Below are 21547 nucleotides of genomic sequence, written 5' to 3'. Positions count from 1 at the left end.
CTCAGTACAGCACGTAAATGAAGAAGGTCCTGATCAACCGAAACGTTTTCCATGTAGTACAATAAATTCCTTTTCAACGCATTTAAGTTGAGTGCTAGGTTTATATCTACTGTACTTATGGTTTGGGAATCTAACCTTAGCACCACCCCATAGCTGTGCTCACGGTGTTTCTATATAGGTCTGCATTTGACGGCCTGGATTTTGAGAGGGCACTGTTAATACAAAAACGCTTCTTCCCGGTCTTAAGGTACCTTCACACTGAGCAACTTTACAACGAGAACGACAACGATTCGTGATGTTGCAGCGTCCTGGATAGCGATCTCGTTGTGTTTGACACGCAGCAGCGATCAGGATCCTGCTGTGACATCGCTGGTCGGAGCTGAAAGCCCAGAACTTTATTTGGTCGTCAGGTCGGCGTGATTCGTCATGTTTGACAGCAAAAGCAATGATGCCAGCAATGTTTTTACATGGAGCTAACAACCAGCGAGAACGATAAGTACCGTATATACTCGAGTATAAGCCGACTCCCCTAATTTTGCCACAAAGAACTGGGAAAACTTATTGACTCGAGTATAAGCCTAGGGTGGGAAATGCAGCAGCTACCGGTGAATTTCAAAAATAAAAATAAATGCTCCATACCGTTCATTATTGCCCCATAAGATGCTCCATATAAAGCTGTGCCACATATAATGCTCCATACATTTCATTATTGCCCCATAGATGTGCCATATAAAGCTGTGCCATATAGTGCTCTACACCGTTCATTATTGCCCCATAGATGTGCCATATAAAGCTGTGCCATATAGTGCTCTGCACAGTTCATTTTTGTCCCATAGCTGTGCCATATAGTGCTCTGCGCCGTTGATTACTGCCCCATAGCTGTGCCATATAGTGCTCTGCGCCGTTCATTATTGCCCCATAGCTGCCATATAGTGTTCTGCGCCGTTCATTATTGCCCCATAGCTGCCATATAGTGCTCTGCACCGTTCATTATTGCCCCATAGCTGTGCCATAGAAAGCTGTGCCACTGCTGCTGCTGCAATAAAAAAAATGCCATACTCACCTTTCTTGCTTGCAGCTCCCGGCGTCTTGTCCCAACGTCTCTCCGCATTGACTGATCAGGCAGAGGGCGCCGCGCACACTATATGCGTCATCGCGCCCTCTGACCTGCACATTCAGAGCGGAGAGACGCCGGGAAGATGGAGCGGCGCCCGGCGTGTGGAACGGGGACAGGTGAATATGACATACTTACCTGCTCCCGGCGTCCCGCTCCCTCTGCCTGTCACACGGTCTTCGGTGCCGCAGCCTCTTCCTCTATCAGCGGTCACCGGCACCGCTGATTAGAGAAATGAATATGTGGCTCCACCCTTATGGGAGGTGGAGCCGCGTATTCATTTCTCTAATGAGCGGTCCCACGTGACCACTGAAGAGGAGAAAAACTGCAGCACCGAAGACCGTGGGACGGGCAGGGGGAGCGCCAGGATCGCCGGGACTAGGTGAGTATGCATCAGCGCCCTCTCCCCCTGACCCGCCGCCCCTGCCGCCCACCGTGACTCGAGTATAAGCCGAGAGAGGCACTTTCAGCCCAAAATTTTGGGCTGAAAATCTCAGCTTATACTCGAGTATATACGGTACGTCACTGGATCGCTCCTGCATCGTTCTGGAGTTGCTGTGTTTGACGTCTCTACAGCGACCTAACAGCGACGCTCCAGCGATCTAGTTTAGGTCGGATCGTTGTCTGTATCGCTGAAGCGTCGCTAAATGTGATGGTACCTTTAGTCACTAGCCTGCTGCAGAGTAGGGAGCCGGTAATGACTAGAATATGCGGTAGGATATTGGCTAAATTCTCAACTTACTCGGGACAATCCTTGGGGGGCAAGGTCCCAATTAAAGCTATATTCGAATTTCTTCAAAGGGTATGGAGATGGGCCTAGCAACTAGCACCCTTAAGGTGCAGGTGTCTGCTTTGGCAGCCCTATATAATTATAACCAAGTGGAGGATAGATGGATAGTTAAGCTCATTAAAGCATGCCATAGGTCGAGACTAATGCCAGCCCCAAAGATGCCTCCTTGGGACTTTAAAGTTCGTTCTTGAGGCATTGACAAGATCTCCCTTTGAGTCCTAGAATGAATTACTGGCTAAAGTACTAGCGCTAAAAATTGTGATATTAGTGGCCCTAACATTATCCCGCAGTGTCAGTGATATTTACAGGCTCTATCTAATCACCCATTCATGCAGATATCGGAAGATAGTGTTAGTCTGAGGTCAGATCCAGCAAATCTCCTAAAGGTAGCGTCGAAGTTTCATAGAAGCCAGAAGATGGTTCTCCCCTTCTTTATTAGGGACCTGAAAAATGCGGATGAACGCAGGCTTCACACTTTAGATGTTAGGACAGCTTTGGTACAGTACTTAGATGTGTCATAACAGTGGAGAAAGAGTGAGTCCTTCCTTATTCGTGTTGTTTCAGGGAATCGGGAAAGGTTACAAGGGGTACTATAGCTGGATGGGTTAGGGACGCCATTAGCCCAGCATACACCTATAGTAATAGGCCTGTTTTTGAGAACCTGAAGGCCCATTTCACCAGGGCCATGGCGACCTCCTGGGCTGAGAAGGCGGAGGTTTCGATCGACAGAATATGTATGTGGCAACCTGATCTTCCCCTTCAAACTTTTATAAAAACTACAGTCTTAACCCCTTCCCACGGCCCTTTTTCGTTTTTGTGTTTTCGTTTTTCGCTCCCCTCCTTCCCAGAGCCATAACTTTTTTATTTTTCCGTCAATTTGGCCATGTGAGGGCTTATTTTTTGCGGGACGAGTTGTACTTTTGAACGACACCATTGGTTTTTCCATGTCTTGTACTAGAAAACGGGGAAAAAAATTCCAAGTGTGGTGAAATTGCAAAAAAAGTGCAATCCCACACTTATTTTTTGTTTGGCTTTTTTGCAAGCTTCACGAAATGCTAAAGCTGACCTGCCATTATGATTCTCCAGGTCATTCCGAGTTCATAAAGGCACAGATGATTGGCCTCGGGGAGACCAAAACATCCAACACCGCGGAGACACCATCACGTGTTTCTCAACGCAGTGATTCCAGAACACTGCCCCCATCCCTTATGGGAAATATGCAGATGCATGTAAAGAAGCTGCGGAGACACCATCACGTGTTTCTCGACGCAAGCAGTGAATAGCCAGGCCTTTCCCCGGGAAGGAACAACCACGGGAAGGGCAGCATCCTATGAAAGAAAGCCACCTATGCCAAGCATGGTATTCATCCACAGACAGCTGTTTCGGGGTTTTTGCCCCTCATCAGTGTGGAGTAGGAATCTGGCTATTAGGAGCAGTGCCTAGTAAAAAGGCTATAAAGGCACAGATGATTGGCCTCTTTACATGCATCTGCATATTTCCCATAAGGGATGGGGGCAGTGTTCTGGAATCACTGCGTTGAGAAACACGTGATGGTGTCTCCGCGGTGTTGGATGTTTTGGTCTCCCCGAGGCCAATCATCTGTGCCTTTATAGCCTTTTTACTAGGCACTGCTCCTAATAGCCAGATTCCTACTCCACACTGATGAGGGGCAAAAACCCTGAAACAGCTGTCTGTGGATGGATACCATGCTTGGCATAGGTGGCTTTCCTTCATAGGATGCTGCCCTTCCCGTGGTTGTTCCTTCCCGGGGAAAGGCCTGGCTATTCACTGCTTGCGTCGAGAAACACGTGATGGTGTCTCCGCAGCTTCTTTACATGCATCTGCATATTTCCCATAAGGGATGGGGGCAGTGTTCTGCAATCACTGCGTCGAGAAACACGTGATGGTGTCTCCGCGGTGTTGGATGTTTTGGTCTCCCCGAGGCCAATCATCTGTGCCTTTATAGCCTTTTTACTAGGCACTGCTCCTAATAGCCAGATTCCTACTCCACACTGATGAGGGGCAAAAACCCCGAAACAGCTGTCTGTGGATGGATACCATGCTTGGCATAGGTGGCTTTCCTTCATAGGATGCTGCCCTTCCCGTGGTTGTTCCTTCCCGGGGAAAGGCCTGGCTATTCACTGCTTGCGTCGAGAAACACGTGATGGTGTCTCCGCAGCTTCTTTACATGCATTCCGAGTTCATAGACACCTAACATGTCTAGGTTATTTTTTATCGAAGTGGTGAAAAAAAAATTCAAAACTTTGCTTTAAAAAAAAAAAAAATGCGCCATTTTCTGATACCCGTAGCGTCTCCATTTTTTTTGTGATCTGGGGTCGGGTGAGGGCTTATTTTTTTGCGGGCCGTGCTGACGTTTTTAATGATACCACTTTTGTGCAGATACATTATTTTGATCGCCCGTTATTGCATTTTAATGCAATGTCGCGGCGACTAAAAAAACGTAATTCTGGTGTTTTTTCTCACTGCGCTGTTTAGCGATCAGGTTAATGTTTTTTTTTTTTTGTTTTTTTTTATTGATCGGGCGATTCTGAAAGCGGCGATACCAAATATGTGTAGGTCTGATTTTTTTTTTTGTTTGTTTGTTTTATTTTGGATGGGGCGAAAGGGGGGTGATTTAAACTTTTACATTTTTTTCATATTTTTAAAAACATTTTTTTTTAACTTTGCCATGCTTCAATAGCCTCCATGGGAGGCTAGAAGTTGGCGCCACTCGATCGGCTCAGCTACATAGCAGCGATCATCATAAATTTAGTATACTTAGTTTGTGTTTGGTGTCAAAATGCCAACATATATTGTACTCCTTTTATCACAGACACAGCCTTTATAACACAAGACATACAGGGTTTTCTCCTTGAAGCACAGACGTATTCACGTTCTCATCTTTCATTTAATTGCCTTCCTCCTGCATAAAGTTTTCACTTGTTGGACATGTTGGGATTATTTGTATATTTGGGTAGAACAGTGAGAGCTGTCCCTGGGTAGTAGGTCTAAGAGAGCTGTGCCAGACCGCAGAGTCCAAGATGGACTGCTCCCTATGCTAAGTACTGACTGCATCTGCTCTAATTTAAATATAAAACCACACAAAAGTGCTGGCTGATTGCATTCACCGTTTATGCAGGCTGACTGTGTTCATTGTTTGTGCAGGTGGACTGCATTCACCGCATTTACCATTTGTGCAGGCTGACTGCGTTCACAGTTTGCGCAGGCTGACTGCGTTCATGGTGTTCACGGTTTGTGCTGGCTGACTGTGTTTATGATGTGCACTGTTCACTCACGAATATGGCACCGATGGCATCTGCTCAGATACAAAGATGGCATCAGCTCCCTGTGCTAGCTTTGCCCTTCTGCTAAGCACTGTGTTGACTTAGAACGGAGCCAGTACTTAGTACTTAGAGATGGTGGTGCTAGCACAGGAAGCAGCTGCCATCTTCAACACTGCTCCGGCCGGCCGGCTCTCCACTTTCCTCGTGTGGAGACCTGGTCAGAGCAGTGTTGAAATGTGTCCTGAGCTCACGAGCCACATACAATGACTTGCTAGGGAAAGTGTCTGACTGCCAAGAGGGAGCAATTAACTAATCTTCGTGTAAGTATTCTTGCACTGTTAGCTTTTTTAATTATTCCTACATCTTAATACAACAATCTTTTTTTTTTTTTTTCTTTTTTTCTTACAGACCTAAACTCTAGGGAGGAGATAGAGTTACTGCAGGAAGAAAAGGATTCCATGATCCGAAACATTAATAATTTGCAGGAAGAGGTGTGGAAAAGTCTTACTAATTTGTAATCAATTATTGAATGAGTTTTCTGAGACGTAAGGGGACGCTTTTTGCTTATAAAACCAAAGTGCCAGTTAACAGAAATAAGCTCATGCTGAAATGTATTTTTTAGGCCACCGAGAATTACTGAGAAAACAAACTTTAAGCAAATCTGGACCAATAGTCGTCCATCTTAAAAAGAAAAATTGCAGCTTGCAGTAGTCAGATCTGTTATACGGACCGGGCTAGTGCATGTATATAGCTGGTAGTTTCTTCACCCATTCGCTATACAGACAAGCACAGAGCCAGTCAGATCTGAAAATGACAGTAAATTTTCACTGATCAGCTACTTAAATTCCTTTTTACACAGGCAGACAACAATAAACTATGTGCACAGACAGGAGAGTACATAGAAATCATGGGGCCCCATAAGGGAAGTTCTAATCCCTCCATCAACCTCCCGGGCCCAGAAAAAAAAAATTGTCGGGGCCACAGAAGTGCACGTCTCACAGGGAAGTAATTTTCCTCCTACTGAAGTCCTTAGATTCCCCCTGCATTTACACTCATAAAGTTTGATTCCAACAACGGTGCCCCACACCCACATTATGATTACCCTACTGTACCCCACCTCCACCCCAACTCCCCAGGCAAAGTATGGTGACCCCCCAACACAGTATGATCCCCAAACTGACCCCCACACAGCCCTTCATGTGGTATTATGGCCCTAGATACAGTATAATGACCCCACACCTCACAGTGTATAAAAGCCCCCCTCACAGCCCTTCACACAGTATGATGGAACCCACACTAGGTTTCACATACAGTGGGGCAAAAAAGTATTTAGTCAGCAATAGTACAAGTTCCACCACTTAAAAAGATGAGAGGCGTCTGTAATTTACATCATAGGTAGACCTCAACTATGGGAGACAAACTGGGGGAAAAAAATCCAGAAAATCACATTGTCTGTTTTTTTAACATTTTATTTGCATATTATGGTGGAAAATAAGTATTTGGTCAGAAACAAACAATCAAGATTTCTGGCTCTCACAGACCTGTAACTTCTTCTTTAAGAGTCTCCTCTTTCCTCCACTCATTACCTGTAGTAATGGCACCTGTTTAAACTTGTTATCAGTATAAAAAGACACCTGTGCACACCCTCAAACAGTCTGACTCCAAACTCCACTATGGTGAAGACCAAAGAGCTGTCAAAGGACGCCAGAAACAAAATTGTAGCCCTGCACCAGGCTGGGAAGACTGAATCTGCAATAGCCAACGAGCTTGGAGTGAAAAAATCAACAGTGGGAGCAATAATTAGAAAATGGAAGACATACAAGACCAGTGATAATCTCCCTCGATCTGGGGGTACACGCAAAATCCCACCCCGTGGGGTCAGAATGATCACAAGAACGGTGAGCAAAAATCCCAGAACCACGCGGGGGGACCTAGTGAATGAACTGCAGAGAGCTGGGACCAATGTAACAAGGCCTACCATAAGTAACACACTACGCCACCATGGACTCAGATCCTGCAGTGCCAGACGTGTCCCACTGCTTAAGCCAGTACATGTCCGGACCCGTCTGAAGTTTGCTAGAGAGCATTTGGATGATCCAGAGGAGTTTTGGGAGAATGTCCTATGGTCTGATGAAACCAAACTGGAACTGTTTGGTAGAAACACAACTTGTCGTGTTTGGAGGAAAAAGAATACTGAGTTGCATCCATCAAACACCATACCTACTGTAAAGCATGGTGGTGGAAACATCATACTTTGGGGCTGTTTCTCTGCAAAGGGGCCAGGACGACTGATCCGGGTACATGAAAGAATGAATGGGGCCATGTATCGTGAGATTTTGAGTGCAAACTGTTGTGAATTCTGTGGCCAAGCTCCCTCCTGTGGTCGAGAGTGGTACTTCGGCTGGTTCTGTCTATGAGCTTCCTTTGGTGGATGAGAGTGGTACTGCGGCTTCTGAGTTTCCTTCCTCAGGTGATGAGGTTAAGTCGTTAGGTGCTGCTCTATTTAACTCCACCTGGTGCTTTGATCCTGGCCTCCAGTCAATGTTCTAGTATTGGTCTTGCTTCCTCCTGGATCGTTCCTGTGGCCTGTCTATCCTGCATAAGCTAAGTTCTGCTTGTGTTCCTTTTGTTTGCTATATTTTCTGTCCAGCTTGCTATATTGGTTTTTCTTGCTTGCTGGAAGCTCTGAGACGCAGAGGGAGCACCTCCGTACCGTTAGTCAGTGCGGAGGGTCTTTTTGCCCCTCTGCGTGGTTGTTTGTAGGTTTTTGTGTTGACCGCAAAGCTATCTTTCCTATCCTCGGTCTATTCAGTAAGTCGGGCCTCACTTTGCTAAATCTATTTCATCTCTGTGTTTGTATCTTCATCTTTACTCACAGTCATTATATGTGGGGGGCTGCCTTTTCCTTTGGGGAATTTCTCTGAGGCAAGGTAGGCTTTTTTTTCTATCTTCAGGGCTAGTTAGTTTCTCAGGCTGTGCCGAGTTGCATAGGGAGCGTTAGGCGCAATCCACGGCTACCTCTAGTGTGGTGTGATAGGATTAGGGATTGCGGTCAGCAGAGTTTCCACGTCTCAGAGCTCGTCCTATGTTTTTGGTAATTGTCAGATCACTTTGTGTGCTCTGAACTTCAAGGTCCATTGTGGTTCTGAATTACCTGTTCATAACAGCAAACCTCCTTCCATCAGCAAGGGCATTGAAGATGAAACGTGGCTGGGTCTTTCAACATGACAATGATCCAAAGCACACCGCCAGGGCAACGAAGGAGTGGCTTCGTAAGAAGCATTTCAAGGTCCTGGAGTGGCCTAGCCAGTCTCCAGATCTCAACCCTATAGAAAACCTTTGGAGGGAGTTGAAAGTCCGTGTTGCCAAGCGAAAAGCCAAAAACATCACTGCTCTAGAGGAGATCTGCATGGAGGAATGGGCCAACATACCAACAACAGTGTGTGGCAACCTTGTGAAGACTTACAGAAAACGTTTGACCTCTGTCATTGCCAACAAAGGATATATTACAAAGTATTGAGATGAAATTTTGTTTCTGACCAAATACTTATTTTCCACCATAATATGCAAATAAAATGTTAAAAAAACAGACAATGTGATTTTCTGGATTTTTTTTTCTCAGTTTGTCTCCCATAGTTGAGGTCTACCTATGATGTAAATTACAGACGCCTCTCATCTTTTTAAGTGGTGGAACTTGCACTATTGCTGACTGACTAAATACTTTTCTCCTTCGCCTCATTGGGGGACACAGACCGTGGGTGTATGCTGCTGCCACCAGGAGGCTGACACTAAGTAATACAAAAAAAGTTAGCTCCTCCCCTGCAGTATATACCCTCCTGCTGGCTCCCAGCTAACCAGTTCTTGCTTAGTGTCCGTAGGAGGCACACGGACGGGTCTGCTATTCAGACCCAAAGAACTCTTTTTTACCGTTTTTTACTTTTTACTACGGTCGAATGGGGCGACGGATTCTTTCATGTTCCGATCTCCTCGAACCAACAACAGGCGAGCACGGGAGTTTTACCTCTCCGTATCCTCTCCTGCGACGTGGGAAGCCACTGCCTGAGCTGATTCTAGGGGCGACGGGCCCCTTCAAGGGCACCGATCTCCCCCCTCCCTTATCAGACGAGCACTGGAGTTTCACCTTCAGTATCCTCTTCTGCAGCCAGGCCTATTGCCGGACATTCAGTCCTGTCCACCAGGTTTTACCCTCGGCTGTACAGAGGCACCTTCCAGTGTGGCGTCCGAGCAGCCCCCACTGCATCACCACTGAAAAAGCGGATGATGGAAGGAGGCAGACGGTTCCTCTCCACCCCCCTTCTGCAGGGATGGTGGATGGAGGCTCCCCAACCCTGCACCGTCCTATCTACCCGGGCACAGCTCTGACCTGCAGCATCTGCCATCCCCTTCATATTGGGGTAAGTGCTCCGTGAGATTTGGGTTTTTCCGGCGGTCAGAGGAGGGCTCCATAGCAGCAGGGTCCCCACAGAGCTTCGCGGCACTTTTCCCTTCAGTCTGCGGGTGCGCGCCGGCCGAAGCCATAAATTTAGTCCCCGGCTTCGGCCCTGTTTAGGCCGCATCCCGGGAAGCCCCGCCCACCGCTTGCTTCATTCTAGCGGTCCGCCCCCCTATTCAGGCGCTTCTCATTCCAGACGAGATCTCGGCGGCCATCTTTAGTTTTTCTGGAAGGGGCTGCCGCCGGCGGTTTTTCAGCGCTGATGTCAGCGGTATTCCAGTCGGGGGACTCAGAACCTCGGTAAGGTGATTCGCCCCACCTCCCTCCCCCCCGCACGCACCCCGGCAGCATTAAGGGACTAGCTTTCCCTGTTTTTTATATACTTAAGGCCTGCAATCTCTGGCTCTCCTGCAAGCTCCGGTCTTAAAGGCACGGGTCTTAAGGGTACATGACCTCATTCCCTGGTATTTAAGACTCATGCCCAGTAGTCGCTGGGCCCATAGCTGCATCCCCAGCTTTCCATGCCTTTTTATTAAACTCATGACCAGCATTCCCTGGTCTTAAGGGTTCCCTAGTTTTAAAAGGGGCACATCTCCAGCATTCTCTGCTCTGCCAGAAGCCGGTCATTTTTCCCATAGTTCTTAATCAAATGAGCTCAGGAGCCCCCGCTGCCGCCGATCCCGGCTCTTCCAGTTTCCCTCAGGGGGCTCCACCTTTCCCTGGCCTTACACACATGGCCAGTATGCCCTGGTCTTAAAGGCACATGGCCAGTATGCTCCCGTCTTAAAGGCACATGACCAGCATTCCTGGTCTTATAGACCTGCATGACCAGCATTCCTGTTCTTAAAGGCACATACCAGCTTTGCTGGTCTTAAAGGCACATGTCCAGCATTCCTCACTCGATCAGTATTCCTGGTCTTAAAGGCACGTGACCAGTATGCCCTGGTCTTAAAGACTCGTGACCAGTATACCCTGGTCTTAAAGGCACATGACCAGTATGCCCTGGTCTTAAAGACTCGTGACCAGTATACCCTGGTCTTAAAGGCACATGACCAGTATGCCCTGGTCTTAAAGGCACGTGACCAGTATTCCCTGGTCCTAAAGGCACGTGACCAGTATTCCCTGGTCTTAAAGACACGTGACCAGTTTACTCTGGTCTTAAAGGCACATGACCAGTATGCCCTGGTCTTAAAGGCACGTGACCAGTATTTCCTGGTCTTAAAGGCACATGACCAGTATGCCCTGGTCTTAAAGGCACGTGACCAGTATCCCCTGGTCTCAAACGCAAATAACCAGTATGCCCTGGTCTTAAAGGCACATGACTAGTACGCCCTGGTTTTCAAAGGCACATGACCAGTATACCCTGGTCTTAAAGGCCCATGTCCAGTATGCCCTGGCTTTTAAAGGCACATGACCAGTATGCCCTGGTCTTAAAGGTTCACGGCCAGTATGCCCTGGTCTTAAAGGCACGTGACCAGTATACCCTGGTCTTAAAGGCTCATGACCAGTATGCCCTGGTCTTAAACGCAAATGACCAGCATGCCCTGGTTTCAAGGGCACATGACCTGTATGTCCTGGACTTAAAGGCTCATGTCAAGTATTTCCTGGTTCTTAAGGGCTCATGACCAGTAGACCCTGGTTCCTGAAGGCACATGTCCAGCATGCCCTGCTTTTAAAGGCACATGAACAGTACGTCATCTTACTACGGCACAAGACCAGTATTCCCTGGTCTTAAAGGCTCATGACCAGTACTCCCTAGTCTTAAAGGCGCATGACCAGTATTTACTGGTCTTAAGGGCACCCTAACTGAGCTCCGGAGCTCTCTACGTGCTCCCTCTCCTACAATGGGAGCCGTCGGCTAGCAGGGGCCGCAAGTATTCTAGAAAAACGTACAGGTTCTAGAATATCTCCATCAACAAATTGATGGGGGATGCACCGGACAGAAACCTCTAGGTAGGATGCCATACCTGGTCGGATTTTTATGGGCGACGGGTCCTTTAAAGGGCTCCGATTTCCTCCCACACCTTCAACAGACGAGCACACGGAGTGTCGCCTCCATGTATCCTCTTCTGCATCCAGGCCTATCGCCAGACAACCTGTCCTGTCCACTCGGAACTCTGCGCATGTACGGAGGCACACATTTGTGGCGTCCTAACAAGGAGGTTTCCCCCCCCTTTGTATCAGATGCAAGAAAGCGGACGATTCCTCTCCACGTCCCTGTTAAGAAGAGGGTGGATCGAGGGTTCCTTATTTTCTACTCTGCACGACAATGGCAGAGACCTGCTGGTTGCAGTCCCGCATTCTGCCACTGGCAGACTATCCGGGTAGAATTTCTTGTGGTATACCTACCAGTATCCTGGCCGGTGTGTCATCAATTAAGATACCACAGACGGTCGGATAGCAAATCTAGTTCGTTCCGTCTTGTGTTTTCGGGTTCAGCGCTCTACCCTTCCTTAGCCGCCACATGGGTTGCTTGACCAATAGTCTCCTGGTCAGAGACCTTAACTACTTCGTTTTCAACAGTATAGCTGGCCAATCAAATCTTCTGAGCGGGAGACTAGCAGGGGATCGTATCTCCTCTACAGACCCAACCAGCAGTGGAAGCATTGTCCAGGACAGTCTAGATCTAGGGGACCTTGGTTCCAAAAAGGAGGGAATGAAAAGTGTCACCATTCCTGGACCTCAAACTTCTAACAACCTTTGACAAGGTCCTCCTTTTTTCGGATGGAGTTCCTCCGCTCAGCCATTTACTTCAACAGATAGAGGTGGACTTTTCTGGCATCCATCGACATTCGGGATTCTTACCCTCACATGTCTATTTCTCCTCTCTACAATAATCTCTTCGCCTTTCCATTCGCGAACAGCTTTTTCAAGTCACGACCTTGCCCTCCGGCCTGGCTACCACACCAGAGTGGTCGCAAGGGTCATGACGGTTGTCATGTGCTTCTTGCACCCTAGAAGCATGATCGTCCTGCCCTATTTGGTCAACTTTGTAGCCGCTCTTCTAGGACTAGGCTGAGTCGTCTATATGACTTGCAATACCCTCTCAACTGGTCTAACAGCTAAACCTAGACAAGTTTTTTCCTCATGCCCAGTCCAGCATATCCTCTTTGAGGATGATCCGGCCCAAGAAGGATGGTTATTCTCTCTCGAGTCAAGGTCATGGCCCTTCAACAGAGAGCTTGTGCACTTGATCACTCATTCCCTCGGTTCAGTCAAGTTCGCTAGGAGGGTTCTGAAAAAAAAAAAATAGACGACAATGGAAGCATTTTCCTTCGCTGCGCTCGTTTTCTGCAAGTCAATCAGGCTTTCAAAGGGTAGTCTCTGAACTCCTTCCTTGTCCAGAGCCTTCTCCTGGTCCAACGGTTATTAGGGAATACCAATGCCAGTCTTCTTCTCCCGATCTTTTCTCTGGAGATCCGAACGGTACGACTAATCCTACAGCAGGTCCACTGCCTTTTGGCGGGTCTTCAGTTGGATAATGCCACGGCTGTGCCACACGTTAACCATCTAGCAAGTACCCACAGTCAAGCGCCTTGGCAAGGGTACCTCGCACTATCTGATGAACCGAGATCTATCATTCGGTGATCTCAACAGTCCATATCCCTGGAGTAGAACACTGGGCGGCAGACATATTCAGCCGTCAGGTTTTCTCCTCAAGTGAGTGGGAACTTCACTCGGAAGTCTTCCATCGGATCTGCCTTCACTGGAGTACTCCAGATGTAGGTCAGATGGCGTCCAAGCTAAACGCTAATGTACTCCGTTCATGGTCTGGCCTCGCTCCAGGACCATCGCAGTGCATGCTCTGTTCTTCCATGGTACCAATTTCTATAACCCCTCTTCCACTACGTCTGAGATCTTTTCGGAAGCAGGAAGGGCCCCAGTGATCCCGGGAGACCCGCACTGACCATGTCAGGTTTTTCTCGCTTACGGTTCTGGTATTTTTCCGTCTTATTGCGACAAAACTGGAATTAGGGACTTTCTCGCAGGGAGCCTTAACCTGTAGTTCTTCCCTACCGCGTACCGTTAGATCTGTGGGACCTTAATGGTCCTGGGCATCTTACAGTGGACTCCTTTTTTGATCCGGACAGATTTTACTATCAGGGAAGGTCTCTTCCCTTCTTTCTCTGCGTTCTTGTCCTCCTGACGAGTCTTCTGAACTCGTCGTTCTGTTCTTTGTCTTTTTTCCTTATTACCATCAAGGTAGGGTTGCCCTCAAGCCATCCCCTTCCCTCGTTGCCAAGACGGTATTGTATTCCCACTGTTGCAGGGGCATCGTCCTCTCATCTCTTTCGGCTCCAGTCCACAAAACGGAATGGGTTCTCCATAATCTGGAAGAAGTGAGTGCTCCGAGTGGGTACGTATCGAGGACGGCGTCCTTCCAAAGGTTGGACACTTTACTTGGGTTCCTCGATGGTAAGTAGGCTTCCTGACGGTCGCAGGAAGGGTTTAGCCGTTTCTTCGGCCATGTTAGCCTGGTGGATTCTTTTCTCCATCCAGGAGTCCTTCCGGGCTAGATGTCAGCCTATTTCCCTGTCTGAGGGCTCTAGGCACCAGACGTCGGCAAGCACGACCGCAAGCTTGCGGATTCCTCCAGTCCGCCTGCATTCTTGAAGCACTATTATTCACATACTTCCACAGATGTGAGTCTGGGCAGGCGGACTTTGCAGGCCGCGGTGGCGCACTTGTAAGTAGCGGTTACACGGCCTGATCTGATGTTGTCCCCGCCCAGGGACTGCTTTGGGACGTCCCATGGTCTGTGTCCCCCAATGAGGCGAAGGAGAAATAGGGATTTTTGTGTACTCACCGTAAAATCCTTTTCTCCGAGCCATTCATTGGGGGACACAGCTCCCACCCTGTTATTAGCTTATGCTTTGTTTTTTATCTTTTGATATGTTACACTCTCATACATAATGTGACATGTTTTACGCTTATATGTCTTTATTGATCTCCTACTGCTTTTGCACCGAACTGGTTAGCTGGGAGCCAGCAGGAGGGTGTATACTGCAGGGGAGGAGCTAACTTTTTTTGTATTACTTAGTGTCAGCCTCCTGGTGGCAGCAGCATACACCCATGGTCTGTGTCCCCCAATGAATGGCTCGGAGAAAAGGATTTTATGGTGAGTACACAAAAATCCCTATTTTTCGTGATCTGGGGTTGGGTGAGGGCTTATTTTTTGTGCGCCGAGCTGACGTTTTTATTCATACCATTTTGGTGTAGATAGGATCTTTTGATTGACTGTTATTGCAATGTAGCGGAGACCAAAAAAAACCCGTAATTCTGGCGGTTTTAATTTTTTTTTCTCAATACGCTGTTAGCGATAATTCTTTTATATTGATCGGGCGATTCTGAACGCTGCGATACCAAATGTAGGTTTGATTTTTTTTTTTTTTTACTGTTTTATTTTATGGGGCGAAAGGGGGGCGATTTGAACCTTTATTTCTTTTAAATTGTTTAGAATGTTTTTTGTTTTTTTTAACTTTTTGCATGCTTCAATAGTCTCCATGGGAGACTAGACGCTGCACTGCTTTGACCGCTTCTGCTACCCTCAGACGATGATCAGATAGCCTGTGTGTAGCAGAAATGCTCACTTGCTACGAGCGCCGACCACAGGGTGGCACTCATAGCAAACTGGCAATGACAACCATATAGGTCTGCTGCAGACCTCTGATTGTCATGGCAACCCATTAGTGATCCGCGATCATGTGACGGGGTCATTGATGGGGGGGGATTTGTGACAAGGTTCCGGTTAGGTGCAAGTTAAATGCCGCTGTGAGAAATTGTCAGCAGAATTTAACTAGTTAACAGCCGTGGGTGAATCGTGATTCCACCCGCAGCTGTTGCAGGCATATGTCAGCTGTACACATCAGCTGTCATATGCCCAATCAGGGGGAGTCCGACATGGGCGTACTATTATGCCCAACATCGGAAAGGGGTTAAGGTCAGTGGGACGCAGCAGGGTGGGTAGTATTGTTCCCACAGTATTGTGTACAAAGAAGGGAAAGAAGATCACACTCAGTCTGCTAATGGGGAGATTTAAGGTGCCCATACACCTTAGATAACTATTGGATGAACGCTCATTCAGCCATCAGCTATCCCTCCCAACTCCCCATCATAAATCCTCGGCTCACACAAGCGTTCAGGGGTCCTCTGTTGGGAGAGTGGAATAAACTGAAGCCAAAATCACCTGATAGCAGCCTATCTGCTTGCAGAATCAAAGGGTTGCACATTAGAAGGTTGGCTGATCCTTCACAAATTGGCGGGTTTGGCTCAATACAGCTCAATTTACCGTTTCTGAGTGCTGTACTTCTCATGTATGACCATGAATCCAAGTAAACTGTGGGCACAGGACCATGGTGATCATGATTTTAGTCCACACTATGTTGTATGTTGTCTTTCTTGCCTCTTGGATACACTTTGTGGGTTGAGGAGAGGGCTGAATGTAGGATTTTTCTACTGTATGCTCTATGCTTGGATATTTTGCAGCCTTCCATTGGACAGCAAAGCTTTTTAATGTTGATTTTTTTTTTTTCAGTTACCAACTATATGGCCCCTTAACTTTAATTGCCAAAAGAAATACAATCATTTTTTTTACATATATACTGTATAAATAAATTACAGACTTAAAGAAACACTGCCATTAAAGTTGGTATCTTCTTAATACACTGCTCAAAAAAATAAAGGGAACACTTAGGCTACGTTCACATTTGCGTTGTGCGCCGCTGCATCGGCGACGCAACGCACAACGCAAATAAAAACGCACGCAAAAACGCTGCGTTTTGCGACGCATGCGTCGTTTTTGCCGAAATTTGGAGGCAAGAAAAATGCAACTTGTTGCGTTTTCTGCGCCCGACGCTTGCGGCAAAAAAAACGCATGCGTCGCACAACGCAGCACAACGCATGTCCATGTGTCCCCCATGTTAAATATAGGGGCGCATGACGCATGCGTCGCCGCTGCGTCGCCCGACGCAAACACGCAAAACGCTAATGTGAACGTAGACTTAAACAACAGAATATAACTCCAAGTGAATCAAACTTCTGTGAAATCAAACTGTCCACTTAGGAAGCAACACTGTTTGACAATCAATTTCACATGCTGTTGGGCAAATGGAATAGACAACATATGGAAATTATTGGCAATTATCAAGACACACTCAATAAAGGAGTGGTTCTGCATGTGGGGACCACAGACCACATCTCAGTACCGATGCTTTCTGGCTGATGTTTTGGTCACTTTTGAATGTTGGTTGTGCTTTCACACTCGTGGTAGCATGAGACGGACTCTACAACCCACACAAGTGGTTTAGGTAGTTCAGCTCATCCAGGATGGAACATCAATGTGAGCTGTGGCAAGAAGGTTTGCTGTGTCTGTCAGCGTAGTGTCCAGAGGCTGGAGGCGCTATCAGGAGACAGGCCAGTACACCAGGAGACGTGGAGGGGGCCACAGGAGGGCAACAACCCAGCAGCAGGACCGCTACCTCAGCCTTTGTGCAAGGAGGAATAGGAGAAGCACTGCTAGAACCCTGCAAAATGACCTCCAGCAGGCCACAAATGTGCATGTGTCTGCACAAACGGTTAGAAAACCGACTCCATGAGGATGGTCTGAGTGCCCGACGTCCACAAATGGGGGTTTTGCTCACAGCCCAACACCATGCAGGACGCTTAGCATTTGCCACAGAACACCAGGATTGGCAAATTCGCCACTGGCGCCCTGTGCTCTTCACAGATGAAAGCAGGTTCACACTGAGCACATGTGACAGACTTGACAGAGTCTGGAGACGCCGTGGAGAGCGATCTGCTGCCTGCAACATCCTTCAGCATGACCGGTTTGGCAGTGGGTAATGGTGTGGGGTGGCATTTCTTTGGAGGGCCGCACAGCTCTCCATGTGCTCGCCAGAGGGTAGCCTGACTGCCATTAGGTACCGAGATGAGATCCTCAGACCCCTTGTGAGACAATATGCTGGTGCGGTTGGCCCTGGGTTCCTCCTAATGCAGGACAATGCCAGACCTCATGTGGCTGGAGTGTGTCAGCAGTTCCTGCAAGATGAAGACATTGAAGCTATGAACTGGCCCGCCCGTTCCTCAGACCTGAATCCGATTGAACACATCTGGGACATCATGTCTCGCACCATCCACCAACGTCATGTTGCACCACAGACTTTCCAGGAGTTGGCGGATGCTTTAGTCCAGGTCTGGGAGGAGATCCCTCAGAAGACCATCCGCCACCTCATCAGCAGCATGCCTAGGTGTTGTAGGGAGGTCATACAGGCACGTTGAGGCCACACACTATTGAGCATCATTTCCTTGTCTTGAGACATTTCCACTGAAGTTGGATCAGCCTGTAACTTCATTTTCCACTTTGATTTTGAGCATCATTCCAACTCCAGACCTCCGTGGGATATTTGTTGTGATTTATGTTGATAACTTTTAGGTTTTATTGTTCTCAACACATTCCACTATGTAATGAATAAAGATTTACAACTGGAATATTTCATCCAGTGATATCTAGGACGTGGGATTTTAGTGTTCCCTTTATTTTTTTGAGCAGTGTATACTGCAATCATCATATTATACAGCACTGTGTACTTACAATTGCTCATTTTGCCTTTCTACCTAGTAAATTCTTTTCTTTTTTTGTGCGCTATGTAGTAACAGGAAGTCTCTTTTCCCTGCATGAATCATTCCCCTTTTTAACTCCTGACTCAGCTGCTCCCTCATCTCCCTGTCAGGGACTTTTGCAATGATGACTCATGCAGGGAAAAGAGACCTCCTGTTTCTACATAGAGCTTAGAACTACGGTAATCGGCTAGTCAGTTTTTAATCACGTGATGTCATAGACCTAATGGAAAATGAGAAAAATTAGCTGGGTAGAAAGGAAAAATGAGCAATTGTCAGTGCACAGTGCTTTATAATATGATACACTTTGATTGGAGTGCTTCTTTAAAGATATCCAGCATGTATTCAGGGGGAAGCCTGTCTACATGAGAAAAGTCTACAATGAGCAGGCTGCAAACTGCGTTTTGGCTGCTTTTTTTTTCTGCAGGAAAAACACTGCATCAAAAACGCAGGTTTTTGTGCGTTTTTTTGTTGTGCATTTGGTGCGTTTTTTTCTCTCTTTGTCCATGCTAATGTCCTTGGATTTTCAGCAGCAACAATGCAGCAAATAATGATACCTGCGTTTTTTTTCAACACCCATTCAAGTCAATAGGTGAAAAAACACCGCAAAAACGCTGAAAGAAGTGACATGCTCTATGTCCAAAAAAACGCAGCAAAGCACAAAGTACTGATCACACAAAAAAACAGTGTGCATGAGATTTCTGATATCTCATAGGCTTTGCTGGTATTGTAAAAATCAGCTGAAAATTAGTATAAAAGCAGCAAAAAAACACCCTGTGTGAACTTACCTTTATCTTTAACATAAATAGCATAGTGTTTTTTTTTCTTGCTAAACCTGTTTAATAATGTATTTTATTTTCTCTTTAGTTGCTACATTTTCTTGTGCCTCAGGAAAAATACGACATGAATGATGCTGTTTTAGAGGTTGTGTCCGGAAGAACTACTGGAGGTCAGCCCCCTTATTTTATTTAAAGGGATGTGACATATTTACTGTAGCAACTTATATGTCCATCGTTGTAGAAACCTAATCCGTCTTAAAAAAACGAGCAAAACAAACCACAGAACTTCTATAAATGTGCATTTCTTCTTTACTTTCCACTCAGACCCCATTTCAGCCTAATTGATCCCTAAATTTTATAGATTTTATTTTGAATTTGGCTAAAAATAGTCAGATGATTTAGAAGGTGGAATAATAGTAAAAAGAGAAGGAAAGTTTCTCAGCGCTTAAAGGGATTGCCAGGGCTTTATTGATGGACTCTCGACAGAATAATCAGTATCTGATTGATCCAACATCCTTGATCAACTGTGACATGGACTTCAATAGGAGCTGATCTGCAGTACCCAAGAACGGCCACTACACAGTGTACGGAGCTGTGCTATTCCAGCTCATACACAGGACCTGAGGACCTGCTAACAAATGATCCTGAGGGCTCAGGATGTCGGATTCTCACCATTCTTACATTGACTTTACATATGAAAATCTACAGTATTTAGCTTGTCACACCCATATCATGGGTGATTTAATTTATGTCTGGCTATAGAGAAGTTTGGAAATCATTACCTTTCGAATCTTGAGGCCTGCATGCAAACTAGAGTAAAGTTGGAAGAACCCAACAATATTGGCAGAATCGATCAGCTCACAGTGTGTGTATGGGGACCTCCTGACTCTTCGACAAATGATGTCAAGGAAGAGAAGGATCCTTTTCGTCTCAGGGAGAGAAGCCAATATCCACTGTCGGAAAACTCCAGCAGGGTCTCTGTCATAGAAAACCCGAGAACGCTCGGACAAGTGTTGCTGTGTATGGAGGAGTCCGGAGATCGCAGACCGCTATCTAACGTGCATGGGGGCCTTTACACAGTCTTCCACTTATAAACCTGCGTTTCTTTTCAGGGGACATTTGCCAACAATTTACTGGTGAAGTTTTTGACATGTACAGAAATTATGCTGATTACAAGGCGTGGTCATTTGAGATTCTGAATTATACAGAAAATGACTATGGTAATGTATTTTTTTTGCATTATTTTGTACTTTTAGGACTAAATGCTTGTTCACATAATCTTTAGAAAATGATGGCATCACACATGCAGTGTTTTGAAAACAATGACCAATTCTTCCTCTCCTGTCTTTGGCTTAAAAATAAACTGCACCATAAAGTTAGAATCAGACTGACTGATGACAGTGCTTCGGTACAGCAATCCTGGGGGCCCCTGGCAGATATCATTGCGTAGTAGTGACAGTATGAACATTATGATTCATAGGGAAATGACCTTTGTTCAAGAACTTCTAACTCACAATGGACTTTTTGGGTATCTGAAAAATAATAAGGGTTTGTCTATAACTGAACATACACTTGAAATGACATCCAAGTGTGCACATTTATGTGTAGGGAGAGAAACTACTACCGAATCCCTCAGGAGAAGGCTTATTCCCTTGTTATCTTGTGATAGCCGGAGCTAGGGGGCCCCATATACATTAGATTTATAGCCCATCTCTATGAAATCTGTAAGTTGGGTCAACACTTATCTTGCATATATATATTAGGTTATCCCACCAACACCTTCTTTTCAATGGGTTTATGTGCACTATCCGAGCCATATATCCACTTTCAGAGCCATATGTCCTCCAGTATTAGAGCTCACTGTACACTTGGACTGATTATTTCTTATTGTGTAGCTGATAAGGATTGGAAATTGTGTTTTGTTTTTTCCCTAAAACATACTATCCACATTGCAGGCGGGTTACACCATGCGGCTGCTCGTATTATAGGCGAGGGTGCATACAAGCGCTTAAAATATGAAGGTGGGATTCATAGGGTTCAGCGGATTCCCGAGGTGGGCTTGTCCTCTAGGATGCAGAGGATTCACACAGGAACCATGAGTGTAATCGTTCTCCCACAGCCTGATGAGGTAATATAAGTGGCAGGGCTAGTCTATCTTTTTATGTCATAGTCCTACGGTTAAAGTGGGTATAAAACATCTTTTTTTTCTTTGCAGGTAGATATTAAAATTGACCCCAAAGAACTGAGAATTGATACATTCAGAGCCAAAGGGGCTGGAGGACAACATGTCAATACCACGGACAGCGCAGTGAGAATCGTTCATATTCCTACAGGTGGAGTCATCTACTATATAATTGCCTAAGGGTCACATCCGTCTTTCTGTCTGTCTCGGAAATCCCAAGTCGCTGATTGGTCGCGGCAAAACGGCCACAACCAATCAGCGACGGGCACAGTCCGGCGGCAAAATGGCTGCTCCTTACTCCCCGCAGTCAGTGCCCACTCCATAATCCC

At 46.5% G+C, this 21547-nt stretch overlaps 1 protein-coding gene across 2 annotated transcripts in view; it reads left to right on the top strand.

The window, feature by feature from the left end:
• The window catches only part of MTRF1 (mitochondrial translation release factor 1), a 59268-nt gene that overhangs the window by 17988 nt on the left and 19733 nt on the right, over window positions 1-21547 (top strand). The window contains exons 3-7 of one of the 2 annotated variants that reach the window (XM_069758213.1): window positions 5597-5679; window positions 19125-19206; window positions 20149-20256; window positions 20992-21164; window positions 21252-21369. In XM_069758213.1, coding sequence (XP_069614314.1) covers window positions 5597-5679; window positions 19125-19206; window positions 20149-20256; window positions 20992-21164; window positions 21252-21369 — 564 coding nt within the window. The remainder of the gene's footprint in view (window positions 1-5596; window positions 5680-19124; window positions 19207-20148; window positions 20257-20991; window positions 21165-21251; window positions 21370-21547) is intronic. The other variant, XM_069758214.1, reaches the window with a different exon arrangement.

The sequence above is a fragment of the Ranitomeya imitator genome, chromosome 3 (assembly GCF_032444005.1).
Source record: "Ranitomeya imitator isolate aRanImi1 chromosome 3, aRanImi1.pri, whole genome shotgun sequence".
Lineage (NCBI taxonomy): Eukaryota > Metazoa > Chordata > Amphibia > Anura > Dendrobatidae > Ranitomeya > Ranitomeya imitator.
Note: the sequence above shows the minus strand (reverse complement) of the source record. Positions and strands in the feature narration are given on the sequence as shown.